General features: G+C 38.9%; 1 protein-coding gene across 1 annotated transcript; it reads left to right on the top strand.

Annotated features, from left to right (window-relative positions):
- Positions 1-7,457: 7,457 nt before the first annotated feature.
- LOC136444391 (uncharacterized) lies at positions 7,458-9,964 on the top strand. Its single transcript, XM_066441963.1, has 4 exons — positions 7,458-7,696; positions 8,541-8,716; positions 8,979-9,083; positions 9,735-9,964. The coding sequence occupies exons 1-4, from the start codon at positions 7,458-7,460 to the stop codon at positions 9,962-9,964; spliced, it is 750 nt and encodes a 249-aa protein (XP_066298060.1).
- Positions 9,965-16,548: the final 6,584 nt, after the last annotated feature.

Below are 16,548 nucleotides of genomic sequence, written 5' to 3'. Positions count from 1 at the left end.
ATTCTTTGCTTGATAATTGTAGTAATATGCAAAATGTAAAGGTACAGCTGAAAAGGCAACACACAAAATAAAAAGCGTGGAAATTTATTTCTATGTATGAGACTCTTCGGGTCCTCTGTCAAATTAATTTGAGGTCGCAGTGAGGCCACCACCATTGTGGAATGGGGATGTATTAAGAGAGTTGAGACATATGCATGTACATGTTTTTCACTGTTCAAGACAAGGGGTGTGTTATGGTAGTGTGCATGCATGGTCCAGTCCTCGGTGACCCTGCTTATGAAACTGACTACTGGAAAGGGTCATAATCTCCTTGACAGGGTGTTAGTGTAAGCTGTGCTAGCCTCGTCATGGTACTTGTCGGAACGAGAGAGGAGCATTTTCCCAATACAATCAACACGTACGGTATAATGTACACAGTATCTGTCTTTTAAAGTCAAGAGCAGCGGAATATTAGCTCTTCCAGTGACCTTAACTGGTTTGAGACCGCTTTAACTTTCAATATAGATATCAGGACGGCAGAGAATGTGATACACATGAAAGTTTGCTATGAGCGTTTCTTTAAAGATTTTACAAAGGGGAAGGTAACGAAATAATCTGAATGTATACCCATTTATCTGACGATTCTCCCACACCAAAATAATTGAGATATACATGTGTCCGACCACATGAAGCACCTCCACTTTCATTTTCAGGCAATATCCATTTAACCCTATCTAGTCGCCTTCATATGTATTCCGATACTTTGTGAAAGTTGGTATTGAATTTTGAATATTGTTCAGTTACCAGGGCTAACCCTTTGTAATTGCAGTCGGCTAGTTTGGTTGTACTATTTTTACAGTCAAATAAATAAATCAAATCAAATCAAAGTGCGCCAACTTTCACGTCGTATAACTGCCAAATAATTTTATAATAATGATAAGTTCGGTTTAAACAATGAGGTTCCAAGGATTTCTTGCTGACATGCACTTCATCCTCTACCTTATTTACACTAATATATTGGTTATATATATATATAGTTGATTGGCAGTAGTCTGTGTGATTCTAGCTTTTATTTTTTTTTTGCAGTCGCGTTTTTCTTATCGTTGTGATTTGTGGGTGCCAGACAAAATCGCGCATAACCACATTCCTCTATAACGGTGCGACCTTCACTTACAAAAGTCTATGTTCCGTCTACAGAGCAAAAGTTCGCAAGTTGCTCAACCTCTGCTCGTCGGTACGTGAGGCTGTTGATGACAACACACGGCCTTTGGAGGAGTTTTTGGAGAACATTAACATGAGTAAGTATGCAGAGGCCCTTGCAATGGAGTTTGAAGGCTTGACGGTTGAGGACTTCACCGACGACTTCACAGAAGAAGAATTGACCACTGAACTGAAGCCCCGCATCACTTTAGAGATACACCGCGAGGAGTTGGTGAGGGAAATCAAGAAATGCGGTGAGTTTTCTTTTTTTTAACTTGTGCATTGAACCATGTTTTTAGTATTTTTCACTTGGTTTTGCCTGTTTGTGTGTGTATGTTTGTGTGTGTGTCGAACATTTAGAGATACAAATCATGTAAATACGGGCCTAATTTGCATACTTAAAGCGGAAGTGTCATGATTTCTTAGTGACAAATGATGGGAATTTCATGCTAGTGCAAGTCACCATGATGTATGTAAATTAGATCATGTAAATGGGGAACCAATTTGCATAATATGTGACAAAATGTATACATAAAATTCTGCCAAAGGAAAGAACCTTTTGATAAACATTATTTCAGACAGGTTATGCTAGTTACATCCTTATTTGCATAGCTAATGAGATAATATGCAATAAATACTAAACAAAAGCTCTAAATATAAACTCTTTAGTTCTAGCTACATAAGTGTTATCCCCATAAAAGCATTTGGACGGACACATATCTGTCACATTTGTTGTGAAAGGAGATAAGAATATATTCAACTTGCTACCTATTTTGGGCATTCTGTGTATATGATTATCTCTTCGGCTTTTCTTTAGAACCCCTGTATTTGGGCTATAATAGTTTTTTAACTTGTCTAAAGAGGGGGAGGAGGAAAATACCAACAGTTTGGAAAACCTGGAGACCCAATGCGTGGTCTTGCTAGACTAATGGATGTCACACCTTATCTTCCCATTTGTCATTCATTTTTATTCTTTGGTCACGTCATATAGAATGTTCTGTGAGTATCGTCCGTATCAGGGTATTCTCAAGTTTCAAAGTAGGACCGTGCACTTTCAACTATAAGTGATTAAAAAAATTGAGACAGCCAGAAGGAACTCTGTCCGCTTACGATACCATGCCCGTAGCCAGGGGGGGTTCGGAAACAAAAACACAGGAAATGTCCTTTCAGAAGGTTCAATTCTTAGAATTTGAAACGCTCCAGGGTCCACTTTTTAACGTCCAAGGTTGTTTTTTTTAGGGCGGACTTATTTGTACCACCAGCGGGGCTGGAATCCTAGAAAAACTGCTAACTTTGTCTCTGATTTTGTTCTTTGAAATCGTCTCAAAAACATGGGAAATGCCATATCAGAAGGTTCAATTTTTGAAATTTTCCGGGGGGGCATACCCCCGGACCCCCCTAGGAAGCTCGCGCCTGCGGCGCTCGTCTCGCGCCTACGGCACTCGATGGTCCCTCAAATATTAAAACGAACCCCCCCACACAAAATCCTGGCTACGGGCATGGATACCGTCTACAGAAAAAAACATCAACCGGTTAACCACAAAATTTCCCCAGTGCTATAAACTTTATGAGAGGAAATGTATTTCAAGTTAAGTTCCAATATGAAATACAGACATTATCATGTCTTACAGGGGCCAAGAGAGATGACCTTCCAAATAAGATAGAGGAGATGCGCGAGACCCTTGATGAGATTCTGGAACATTAAAAAAAGATGGCAACAGATATCTATTGTATTTTGCATAAGATTGGCCATGCGATTAGATCCAAGGAAGAAGTTCAAGCTAAGTGTCAGCAAAACAAGAACTACCACTCATCGGCCAGGTTCGCGATTGGGTTAGTTGCAGGTGTTTTTGGAGCTGCCACGGCTGCATCGGATTACACTACATACTCTTCCCACAAGAAGACTCTAGGTAACTAAGTACAATCTGATTTTTCTTCTTTTTTTTAATACACCAGATTACTTACATCGATTGGGAATGGTTCTGTACGTACACATGCACACACGAACTGACACACAAAGACCCCGACACACGCACACACACTGACACACACACATAGTATACATACATTTTGTATACATATACAAACAATCGTAAACACAAACATGTAGATGTATACACAGACAAACTGCATAAGTACTCGGGCAAACAAACACATACATACGCTTTCTGACTTATCCATTGTTTTCCAGAGCCTGTTGAGGGGAACTTGAATGTCATGGGTGCGGCTCAAAGTCACGTTAAGAAGCGCGAGACAGACTGGTTGGACTTTGTGCATGATCCCGCCAAACAGGCACAGAAAGACCAGGTCTCACTCTGTACTATTCTTTTGGTGTGAATTCTCTTAACTTCTTAACTACGACCCGGAGGGTGTTAGGTTTGTATTAATGTTGTGAATTTCAGATTGTACATATCAGTCTATGAGTGATTCATTGCCAATATAAGTAAATTGCAGTTCATATTTTTCTGAAGGCATTCTATTCCAACTATTTTGTGAAAACAACTTGATAAAGCATTGTCCTGTTACGGGCCCGAAATGGTACCAATCATACACTTAAGTCTTCCGGGGTTATCTTAAAAGATGGACAGGTCTGCATTTGCCATGATAGATTACCTTCTTCTAGTCATCCTAGCTGTATGCTGTTCTAACAACAGAATAAAAAGCAATGCTTATGTCTATGTCATTTTTTACATTGGTTATCAAAGGATCAGCTGAGAAAACAACTTGTCAAACTTCCATCGTCCAAGAGAGAGAAGCAGAGATTTCAACGGGACATGGAAAATTTTGAAAAGACCTTGCAGAAGTTTGATGAGGGAATGACATATCTCAAGGAAAGCGCTGATGCCGTGCTGAAAATCCTACGTGGGTAAGTCGTTTATCCTCTTTCATTTCTGTCATAGTGCACTACCTTCTGTTTCTCAGCTTCTGACCAAGAGCGTCTAAACAACCAAACAAACAAACAAACAAAAAACAAACCAGCATACAATTAACATTTTGCCAAGGAAATGCCTATTTTAAAGGACCTCTTAAACGTTTTCATATTGTTTTCCTTGCAAGTAAACCACAAATAAATCCACCATATATGTCTGTATCTATGACTGAAACTAAAAGCTTTAGTATATCTACTACCGTATATATTGAAGCCTTAAATACTAAAAGTTCTTAATCAAACTGTGTGAAAATAACAAAGAATTTTAACTAAGATCTTCATTTTCTATGTTTGTTACAGATGAATGTATGACAGACACGACAATCCCCAAAGGCCGTGCGTGCTGACTGAGAAGTTAAGACACACCAAACAATAAAAGCTTAAGATTTTGTTTGTTTCTTAATCTTCATCAAAAATTATGCACTGAGGAATACAGATGTGGGACTACTTGACATAATAGTATAATAATCTTTAAATACGTATCATATTGCCTCAATATACATCAACCAGTATTAAGTGGGCCAGTAATTAGACAAAGAAGTTGGCAGTTGGAAATGCACAAAATATAACCATGGTAATATAGTATATATTACCCATATTTCATCATATGCGTGTGTCTCTCTTGATTTGGCTCTTAAACCACAGTGATGGAAAACAACCTACATCCATTGAATCTTAGGCTTGTCATAATTTTCATTTATATTTTCCGGGTTCAGTCTAAAATGTAAATGTTATAAATTAATGTCAACAGCGTTCATAGTATGTTTATGGCTATAGGCATACGCTACTGAGTTTTGTGGCATTGGTATAGCTTTGTACATAGCGCCATTATGTATCCTACAGTTAAGAATTGACCAGAGTATTATACTAGATTTGATTTCAACAGAATAGAGTCTGACATGTTGACAAGACAGTAATTATACATATCTACATCCTGTGTTATGAAACAGATTCATGTACTTGAACATCTATTTAGTATTCTTTGTAGAAGCAGACAATGAATATGTGCTAGCTATCTGAATTACATTTTTGTCATGACTTGCAAATAGTTTGGACATTAGAATTGGTTAGAATCGGTTGGCAATTTTGCTTAGTTTTGTTTCACTGGCTTTGTATGTATGGAAAACAAAAGCTTTGCACTTTTTAATTGTCTTCAAGTTGGTACTAGTATTTGCTGTGGTGTTACCTAGCTGTATTGATCTGTATCACAAATGGTGAGGATAATTTCTGCATCTGCAGTTCCAGCCTAATATCCTAGGTGGTGTTGTTGCGTGTGGAATATCCTGCAGGATAATGACTTTGACAGTTCCAGGTCGAAAGTAAACATGTCAATAACAATAACATGAATATCATGTACATGATGATATGACAAAATAAAAGAATAACGTTATTATGAGAAGACAAATACTTTTAGGAATTTTGAAATTCATCACGGACAATGCGTGTCCCTTTTTCAATTGAATAAAAGTCTCTTCTTTGCAGGAACATTTCTTGTTTGTCAATTTTTATTTCTCCAAAAGTCAATAGTAAGGAATTTTAGTTTAAGATGTAATTTGTTGTAACCCCTGTGTACCTTATATTACGCAAGATGGCATCTGTTACTTCTCAACACATCTCAGAAAATATTTCTGCCACAAATGAAGCTTGTCAGTTACGTTTTAGGCATATTTTTTGACAGAAAATTACACATAATTCTTCCCAACCTTAAACAAAGGAGGTTGATCAAATATAGAACGAAGAACATACAAGCTTTTACAATTCCTACTAGGGTATTCAATGCATTAGTTCAGCCAGTACTGTAGACATAGCAAGTTTGATTTTATCCTACAAGTAGTCTTATATTTTACGTCTTTTTCAAGGTCATTGGACACCATGACGCCCATAACATAACATCTACATGTCGAGTATTAACAAAAAGGTATGTAGAATACGTCGCCACCCCCCTCCCCCAGAATTATCAAAATCATTTCTGCATACAAAAAAGGCATCTAAACTATTCCATGTCTACTCCCGTCCCCCAGACCTGTCAAAATCATTTTCTACATACAAATACACCAGAGAAGACGACATATTAGAGCAGGGTGGGCCACAATATTGCTTGACCTTATCCTAACATGGCCATGGTGTTGCCTTGGCGACCCAAGGGGGGGCCCTTTACCCTGGCCTGCAGTACTTCAGATATGGCATAGGGGGAGCAAAGAGTCAGTACGAGTAGGCAAATGCGGAGGCTCTGTGGTTGATCAAATATTCGATAATGTTGAAGCGCGGCAGGGTCATTTCACAAACAGCAACTATATTCAGACTGGTATTCAAGATAAGCACGAATGGTCAAAGGTGTTAAGAAGAAGAAGAAAAAAAATATCACAACAACGAATTTAATGTAAAAAGTAAAGATGATAAATGTATACAGATGGTGCTAGTTCTCCACCACTAATAAAAATGATTGAAAAAGATCGTTAAAAATGGTTGAAAATTGTGTTACAGCATAAAGCGTTTAGATGGGTACCGTATGTGTCAACGCCGCTAGGGGCCAGGCAATACAATGCATAAAACGCCCGGCATACCATCCTACTTACATCAGCCTGTGCATCGCCGTGCAAGACGCACATAAAGTCACAAATTACGCATTATGTAAAAGATGAGAACAAATCAGAATCCAGCTTCTGACAGGTTGAAGTGAGAAGTAAGATAGTAGCAGGTGCATCATTGGCCTCTCCCCCCGAATTACACTCTAACCTCAAACCTAAAACCTCAGTGGTAAATTTAGCGTAAGGTAAAGTAAGCACATAGACCACTTCATTGTGTACAATTTACACACCCCAGCGGTTTATTGGTCTCTTTATGTTGCGCACCGCCAATCTGAAAAGCTTAGGACCGTGGACATTAGACGTGGCTTGAAATATTACACGCTATTCGAGCAGATCTAATCTTTAACTTCATGTTGAAAGCACCGAGAATGACATATTTGTGGGTTGGTATATAGCGTAGTGTGAGTGGTTTGGTGACGTCTTTTTTAACTGTTTCGTACTCAAACATGCAAGATAGAAGGACACAAAACACAAGACACTAGAAAATGCTGATCTGAAATCTTTCTAGGCATGTTTACCAAGTGACGTTTGGCTCAGACACAGACACAGGCGTAACCACCTGAAATAAATGCGCCTTGTATATAGGAACATGAGATGCCAACTGTAGGCTAAAAGAGGTCAATCATTGTTTGAAAGGGGGCGGGCGCTTGTTTGGATCCATGCCAGCGTATACCAGAAGGCCATGCGTCAAAGCCAGTGATCCTAGTAACATTCGTCCACAAACACACAGGGACCACACTTCTTAGTGCACCCGTGGCAACATGGGCCGAGGTGTGAACGTTGCCGATTTCATTCGACAAACCAAGGGTTTCTCCTCAGAGAATAAGCGATCTGCCGACCTAATCTCCGAGGTGTCGGAGAATGTATCGGAGGATCTAAAAAAGATCGCAGAATTTGAAAACGAGAATCGGAACTCGTCAGAATGGGCTGGTTTGTCCACTCTGAAAGGGGTGAACCAAGGTCTGCGGGACGAGTGCCAGTCCTGTGCCGAGAAAATAAGGTATGTTTTGCGCAACATCAGGTAATCAGATCTTCATTTGACCGAAAATATTGAAACATACTGTAGAATGCTAACATCTTTTGTACCATATATAATAAACCAATGATAAAGAGTGAACCACGTATCAGTGCAAATGATTAGTTTTGTTATAAAGTGGTACTGAATTTAATTTCAAACTCATTTGTTTTTCTGTGAAATCTGTTGCTTTTGGGAAGGCAAGTGTGCACGTTTGACTATTGCCCTTATTGATTAGCTTCAAACCTAAGTATAGTACATGTATATGTATAGTTTTTCCCTCCTGTACCAACTAGTACCAACTGAACTACCCTATATATTGTGGCCTGTATACAAACAACGTTGTGGCTATTGGCAGGATGTCCGGGTATTAAGAATAAAGCCCCCTTTCTTGAATTGCTATGATGGATAACTAGCGCATATGCCCGACAATCAGGAAACCCGGGCTAAAATCTCGGTAGAGACATACTTTTTCTTGTTCATTAGTCTTCCTTAGGAATGTCAATTAGTCCTCTTTTTTTCATCTTTTAAGATCATACCCAGGGTTAGGGTTATACAAGGAGTTATGTAAGGAATTAGGTTTAGGGTCGACAGGATCATGGACACCCTGGTTTAAATAGGGTTTATTGATTGGTCTTTTTAAATAGTTACAATCTAACAAGAGCATACTCAGGGTTAGGGTTATACAAGGAGTTAGTGTTAGTGCAGACAGGGTCATGTGGACATCCTGTCAATAGTGCTAAAATTTTCTTGTTAACAGGAACATCCTGTCAATAACTTCGGTCATTAAACAATGTTGCTGAAACAGATCGAAATCTATGTTTATCAGGAAGATTGCGGAGAAACAGGAGGAAGATTATCGCTACATCCTTGAAACCATCAAAGCAGCTAAAGAAAAGGTACTTGACTTCCTAATAAAGCACGGCCTGGGACAGTACAGCACAGCCATCACCGGATTCGGTTACGAGGAGGTCGAAGACTTGCTGGATGCTGAAATAAAGACAGGTACAACAAATGCGATCTATGTAATATTCTATATCGACCAATTAATGTGTACAATTCAGGATGGCTAATATTCAACAAATCAAAGAATAGAAATTGTACCATAATCGACAGCGACAAGTATTTCTATGAATTGGGAGCAAAGTTAAATCAGATACGTTTTGGATGCTATCATATAGTAAATAATATATATGAAACTTTTTTTTTCATTAACCTGAAGAGAGAGAATTGCTTTTCCTAATAAGACACTCATATGTTTTTCCAGATGGGTATCTTACTGACGATCCCTGTTGGGTTGTAGTTGAAGATGAGCGACTTCAAATGGCTCGGCACCATCTGAGGACTCTAAGACAGGAAATCAACAAACTTCGTAAGTTTTTAGTTTTTTTTTCTTTCTTCTAGCTACGCAATTGCGCAAACTGAGGTAGAATGTTTACACAAGTATTACGCTGGTACATACTAGTTTTGAAAAAATAGGCAGCCATTGAACGAACAAATTCATTTGATTATTATTGAGCGCACCTTGTCTCGATTCAATTATCCCAACCGGCTATGGACTGGCCGTACTGCATTGAAAGACTTGAGTGCATGGCTAATCTTCAAACCATTGAATATTGTGAGCAGGATCTGCGCCCTTTTCCTTTAAGTCATTTCCCTTTGCATTGACATTAGTTTGTTCAATCAAAGAAAAGCGTCAGTGCATAATTCTTTGTGAATCGTACCCTTGCGCACAGATCAAAAGAATAATTATGCTAAATCTATGTGGTATTTTTATGTTCGCATTATAGCATTATAACGTAGTATTGTGTCATTATAACGTAGTATTGTGTCTTTGAAATTCAAACTATGCATTTCATGTTAACTTGTTTGCAAAAGCTTGTTACCGAAACGTCTTCTCACTTATGAAATAGTATGGGCATAGCGTTGACCGGACACCTAAGCCTATAAGGTCTTTGCAAAGATTGCAAAGAGTAATTATATATTTTTACTTAGCACTTAAGTATTCTATATCTGCCATCAGGTGAACGGATTGCAAACATCCCTCATCGCATGGAGAGCATCATCAGAAGTACAGATGAGGCAGCCAAAACTAGCAACCGGTTCCTTGGGGCTTGTCGGGATTCGGTTAACCGTGCAAGAGCACTGGAAAACGAAACTAGGACAGCTGTCGGCGGAGCAGGGATGTCGACGAGCCTGTGGAGACTTGTGCGTTCATCGGGTATGTATCAATATTACCGCATTTATAACTAAACTCCAGGTTCATTTGTAGTAGTACTAATATTTCTATAAGGGTCGATTTAATGACATCATCTAGTAGCAAGATTCATGAAAAGAAAGCCTACTTTAGCGCCCTTTGTGTAACAAAAATAAATGAAATGCTATTTGTCCTACAGAAATTGCTAGCGGCACATTCGAGGAAAAGATTATTGACAACTTGAACGACCACCGGAGAAAGATGGGTGAAAAAGCTCGTGAGCTTGAGGGAAAGTGGCTGAACGAAATCCACACATGCGTTGCTATGATGGAGAGCAATAGTGCTGCGATAAAACACAAGCTTAAGCTTCCACCGTCTGTACGTAGTGTTCAGTCAAACTTTGATACCATTTTTGAAAATCTTAATACTCTACAGTCCAATGCTGAGAAGTATGAGGCAGGCAGTGCCCATTGGAGTGGCCTCAAAAATCAGATTGATACTCTACGGTCCAATTCCGAGAAGTATGCGGCAGACAGTGCCTATCGGAGTGGCGTTGAAAATCGACTTGATACACTAGATCGGTCCAATTCCGAGGAGTATAAGGCAGGCGGTGCTTATGGCGGTGGCCCTGCAATTAGAAGCGGTGGACGTTGTCCCCGTGTACAGTCAAGCTTGCCTAGGCGATCATCTTCTCATGATCAAGCCGACCACCTGGCTTTGTCTCGGTACCAAAGACAAAATGAACAAGAATTAATCGCCCTTATTATCAGGTTGATGAACCGAGGGAACTGCCTCATTTTATGAAAGCATACGGTGACATTGGATTTTGCTTTGTCCAAACCCCAAAACTAAAACGAGCTTGCAAATGAAATGTTTGGCAAAAACAAGTTGCCTTTATCCTGAAATCTATATGGTCAGGAAAGATTAACCAAACCTTAACACGCAGAGTGTGGTATACCGGATGATAATTCCTTCATTTTTGTTCTTTCACATCTTCTTCCTTGATATTGGAATTGGCATTATACGACATTAGTATCCATTTTCCGATTTGTTTTGCAATTTACAGCACATATTTTGCAGCTGCTTTGTATGATTTTCAGCATGGCCGAGAAAGTTAGTTTTTTTTTTAAACGGACGAAAACTGATGCTCGCGCATATGTCAACCATGTAATGTAATCAAATCAACATGGCTTAAATAGAACAAAATACTAATATAACGATGTTATGCCCACCATAATAAAGCTTCTGGTTTGGTTTGAACTTAACATTTTCAAAATAAGCACGTGGCACATAGCGTTAAAAAGTCGGATTTTACAGAAATCACTATCCATATCTTGTATTTTCATAAACATTTGGGTCGTGTCTTATCAAATACCGCCGAAAAATGACTTCGCAGTGGGCAAAAAAAAAAAAAAATCGGCAAGGCATGTTGTTGGGGACCGACGCCATTTTGGAACGTTTCTGAATATGAACATTGAAAATGCTCCCGATATTGATGAAAATTCCGATTCGTTTATTTTCTTTTTACTTCCATGAATCTCATAACATATTTTGCATTGGGGTTACTTGTGTGTGATCGCAGATGCTGTACGTCAGGCTTCACTCTGACCTTTAAATGCGGTCGTGCGATCGGAAAGCGGTATCCCAACGTTAATTCCGTTTTCATAATTCAGTTTTGAGGTCGGCAGGTTTTTGCTATAGCCAAGGACTTTTTGCTAGGCCTAATACTTAGATGTTATGTGCGATGTTATATGTGATGTAATGTGCGAGTGTGCGTGCGTATGTGGGTGTACTATATTTGACGTAATGTGTGAATGAGGGAGGGCGCTATTCGATTGGAAGAGGAAGACATTCTTTTGAAGTAAAAATGATGGAAATTTGTACACGATGTAACGGTACACAAACATCATAACGATAATGGAAAATATAAGTTTCGTCGTATCTTTCTCGCGGTTAATGGAAGTTGAACCTGGTGGTAGTTATTGCTGTTCAAAATCATTTTCCATCAATCTATCATTTTGCTGCCACATCTTGGAAACATGTTATGAATCGACCCTCTTCAAGGCGACTACCTGTCATACGCGGCCGCTTTTCCTCGGTTAACGTTCTCCGATGGTCGCTTCGGCCAGGTTTGACATTTTTAAACTCTAAAGTTCATCAAAACATTAACATGGCAAAGAACAAGGCAGTCAGACTTTTACGTGTAAAATTACACGCACAGATAGGCAGACACAAAAATGGACCAAGAAGATCAGGGTACGCCTGTGTTCAATTACATGTGAATGTTCATTACCATACCATACATTATGTAATGAATATCCTCCACAGTCACTAACATACAAGCAGGTTATCGATCAAGGTTCACGATAAAGACTGCTGACTAGCATACAGTACCACCTAAAATGTGTATAATATACAATAGCCGGAGAGTGTGCAAAACTTCCTCCCTTTATAACAGTTGATAGAGATACAACAAACAGCGGCAAATGTATAAAAATGTAGCAAAGAATCTAGTAGAGCATGGAATAAAATATCCCGCTATCAAGATATCTATCTAATATGTATTGATAGATATATTGATATATATATATAAATCAATATGTCTACTGACATATAGATTTCACATGATATGGTATCAGAGTAGTATCTTTGCTAGATTTTTACTTTGGTTTTAACAGTGAATGTTATAAAATTTGTCTGAGATATTATTACTTTTGCAGCATTTTAGGAAATAGTATTATGCGTTACATATCGTTTGTATATCGGATAGTAATGGAACTAAGTTGCTTTTTGTCTACTTTATATCATTCAACTGACAATAAATAGACATGCATGAAGAAGCCTTTCATTTGAAAAGAAAACGTACGAACGCTTAGTTCTCTACATATTGTGTACTACACGGCTGTTACTGTATAGTTTTCGCTGCCATGGTTATGGTTAGTTATTCAAGATACATGCCACATTGACTCTCTACATGCATGTCTCAATTTTTCTTCAACTCGTCACAAATATGATGATGATGTGTGTATGTAATGTGTGATGTGATGAAGTGTCTGTGTGTGTGTGCATGTGTGTGTGTGCGTGTGTGTGTGTGTGTGTGTACATGTGTATGTGTGTGTACATGTGTGTGTGTGTGTGTGTGTACATGTGTATGTGTGTGTGCATGTGTGTGTGTGTGTGTGTGTGTGTGTACATGTGTATGTGTGTGTACATGTGTGTGTGTGTGTGTGTGTGTGTGTGTACATGTGTATGTGTGTGTGCATGTGTGTGTGTGTGTGTGTGTGTGTGTGTGTGTGTGTACATGTGTATGTGTGTGTGCATGTGTGTGTGTGTGTGTGTGTGTGTGGATTAGTGAGTAAGTGTGTGTGTTTGTGGATGTGTTGATTGTGAGTGTGTGAGACTATGTGTGAGGGGGAATTTGTACGTCTACTTTCTGTAAAAGTTTCCTCCCCATTTCTGTCAAGCAGAAAATGTTTTGCTAACTATGTGTACAAAGTACAATTGTTCCTGACACGTGGACTAAGAATTGAGACGAGGACGCATTCTGATATTTGACCGACACACGAATATAAACATATCGCTACTACCTACATGCAGAATAAAGCAACATTGTGAAAAGAATGCGTAGTGACTTTATCCCATCATGATGATTCTTTATGAAAAAAACTGCTGAATGAAATAAGGGAATTGGATCAAGCAAGTATGTTCAAATTGCGTGTCTTATGTGAAAGAAAGAGACCAGTTTGAAAATTCAAAGCAAGGGAAGGCAAAACAACACTTTGTAAAGCCAGAAGGGAACTTGGCAATATCAAAACAGACCAGGGTTCAATGTTGTTTTTCACAAATGCTTCTTAGCACACAAAACTCTACGGTAAGCTGTGGTATGCCATGCAACACGAACGATTTTAACAGCCACCGCTGCACAATTAGCAAGTACATATAGTCTTTCTTGCAGAAAGGTTTCAGCTCGCCTTTTTCCCTTTTTCCTACGGTTTCACAAACGCCAACCTTGGCCGCAAACCGTAGTTTTTTCACAGTTTGATTTTTCTTTTCGCCTGGTGTTAATGTTTTGTTAACGGCCGACGAAGGGTAATGTGATAAAGAGATGTTCTACACTAACGAGTGAAAAAATTAAAGCTACGTTTACTACAGCTGGGCAACTATAGAAATAACTAGAAACAACTATTTCTAATTAACAAATCGATCACAAAATCGTTCTTTTAGACTTCACTTTCCATCTTCACAAGAAAAATCTGGTACGCATCCAGTGCTGATAATGACAAAGATTACAACAGAGGATGGACGTCTCTCCAGCCGAGCCGACAGCAAAAATTGAAATGAAACATTGGATGATGTCTCAAACCCCCTTTACGTGATCGTGACCACTTTGTGACCATTGATAAAGTAATGATTTGAAACGCCTGCTCTACACAGGTTCAGCAAGTAAAAGAGTAACTGTACATGTAGTCTTTAATGCAGAAATGTTTAGCTTCACATCTTCCCTTTCCCCTCACGAGTTCACCTCGAAGAGAACAAATACTAACCTTGACCAAAAACTGTACCTCCGTAGTTCGATGGCTTTGTTTTAACCCAATGTCCTTTGTTAATGTTTTGGAAACCACGTGTTTGAGCGTAAAGAGATGTTTTGCACTGTCACAAGAGATGAAATAAAAGGTACGTCCACTACAACTGGGCAACTATAGAAATTACACTCTTTCTCATAAACAAATTGAAAAAAAAATCGTTCTCTTAGATTTCACATGTATCAAATTACTTTCAATATGAATCATCACAAGCACATCTGCTGCGCATCCGGTGCTGATAATGACAATGAATTATCTACATGACATTGTGTTCCTAAACAAAAGTCTTTCTGTAGCTTTATAATTAGAACCCTGGACAAAAATGCCATCGATCGTCGTCACAAGACGATTTATCAGCAATAACAGGCGGAGTTTTGTCATAAACAAGAGTACCACTTGACTTTCGTATACACAGACAAAGCATTGAGTTTCTATCCTTTCTACCCGTTTTGTATACCTAACGTCATGTAAGAACGAACATATATAATGGAAAAGGTATGTAGTCATGTTTCAAAATGTTTTAAAAAGAGAGAACAAACAACTAACAATTCATGTTTTGGATTATCATGCTTCTTATAGAACACGTGTGGTCATCTGTGCATTTAGTCCGTCTGGGAAGGAATATGCAAGAAAAACTGTCACATATGTTTTTTATTGAAAGCTCGGGCAAAATAGACATCTTGTCAGCATTATTCTGCGTTGAATGGTGGTTCAGGGCAAATTAACACTTAGCTTTGGGTGAAAATATTGAACAGCAAGATACAAGTGTTTTTGAGAGGTAAACTGAGAATGTGTGGTACATATATTGTTATCAGTCCTTTTTGCAATTGCACAAGTACAAACGCAAGTTTTATGCCGACACTTTTTCTAAAGGACAGTTTCAGATATCGAGAAAGGTGAAGCAACACTTTGTAATGACAAAAAGGTGTTTAACTCCTGTTGGCATTATCAAAAGTGAATATATGGCTAAGGCCCAATACTCTTCATTTGAAAATACAGCATGGTCAGCATACAACAGTAGATGGACGCCTCTCACGCCGAGCCGGCAAAAATTGAAATGCAACACTGAATGATGTCCGCACACGTTATGTGGCTAGTGGGTGAAGCAGGTATCTGTAACATCGCGTCTTATGTGAAGGAGATCAGGTTACCGAGAGAGTCATAATAACACTTTGTGAAGCAAAAGGTAACTTGTTTGCCCCTGGCAATTTCAAAACAGACCAGGATTCAATTCTGTTATTTCCAAATGCTTGTTATAATATCCTGTACGGTCAGCCGCGGTATGACAAACAACAGTAATGAATTCGAACGCCCTTTCTACACAGGTTAGCAAGAAAAAAAGTAAGAAAAGAGCCACAATAACACTTTGCGAAGCAAAAAGGTAACTTGTTTGCGCATGGCAATCTCAAAACAGACCAGGATTCAATTCTGTTTTCCCGAATGCTTGTTATCACGAAACATCCTGTTCGGTCAGCCGCGGTATGCCAAACAACAGTAATGTTTCAAACACCTGCTCAAAGTAAAAGAGTAACTGTACATGTAGTCTTTCATGCAGAAATGTTTAGCTTCACATCTTCCCTTTTCCCTCACGAGTTCACCTCGAAGAGAACAAATACTAACCTTGACCAAAAACTGTACCTCCGTAGTTCGATGGCTTTGTTCTAACCCTATGTCCCTTGTTCATTTTTTGTTGACGGTGGACGCAGTAAAATTGTTTGAGCGTAGAGAGATGGTGCGCACTGTCACGAGTGATGAAATCAAAGCTACGTTCACTACAGCTGGACAAGTATAGAAATAACACTTTTTCTCATAAATAAATCGAACAAAAAAATCGTTCTCTTAGATTTCACATGTATCAAACCACTTTCCATCATCACAACAAGCATATTTACTACGCATCCTGTGCTGATAATGACAATGATTTCAACAGAAGTTTTCTTGTCGATGACGCGAGCTTTAGAACCCTCGACGAAAATGTCATTGATGTCACAAGCCGATTTATCATCAACAACAGGCCGAGTTTTGTCCACGGTATCTCAGTTACAGCATGGTTTCTG

The sequence above is a fragment of the Branchiostoma lanceolatum genome, chromosome 1, assembly GCF_035083965.1.
Source record: "Branchiostoma lanceolatum isolate klBraLanc5 chromosome 1, klBraLanc5.hap2, whole genome shotgun sequence".
Classification (NCBI taxonomy): domain Eukaryota; kingdom Metazoa; phylum Chordata; class Leptocardii; order Amphioxiformes; family Branchiostomatidae; genus Branchiostoma; species Branchiostoma lanceolatum.
This window is presented reverse-complemented; position numbering and strand designations above follow the sequence as displayed.

What these genes read in the sequence shown, in the direction of transcription:
- LOC136444391 (XM_066441963.1), top strand. Translation starts at nt 7,458, where the DNA reads ATGGGCCGAGGTGTGAACGTTGCCGATTTCATTCGACAAACCAAGGGT. An exon ending in GGATGCTGAAATAAAGACAG is followed by an intron (nt 8,717 to 8,978) that starts GTACAACAAATG and finishes ATGTTTTTCCAG; the next exon opens with ATGGGTATCTTACTGACGAT. An exon ending in ACAGGAAATCAACAAACTTC is followed by an intron (nt 9,084 to 9,734) that starts GTAAGTTTTTAG and finishes ATCTGCCATCAG; the next exon opens with GTGAACGGATTGCAAACATC.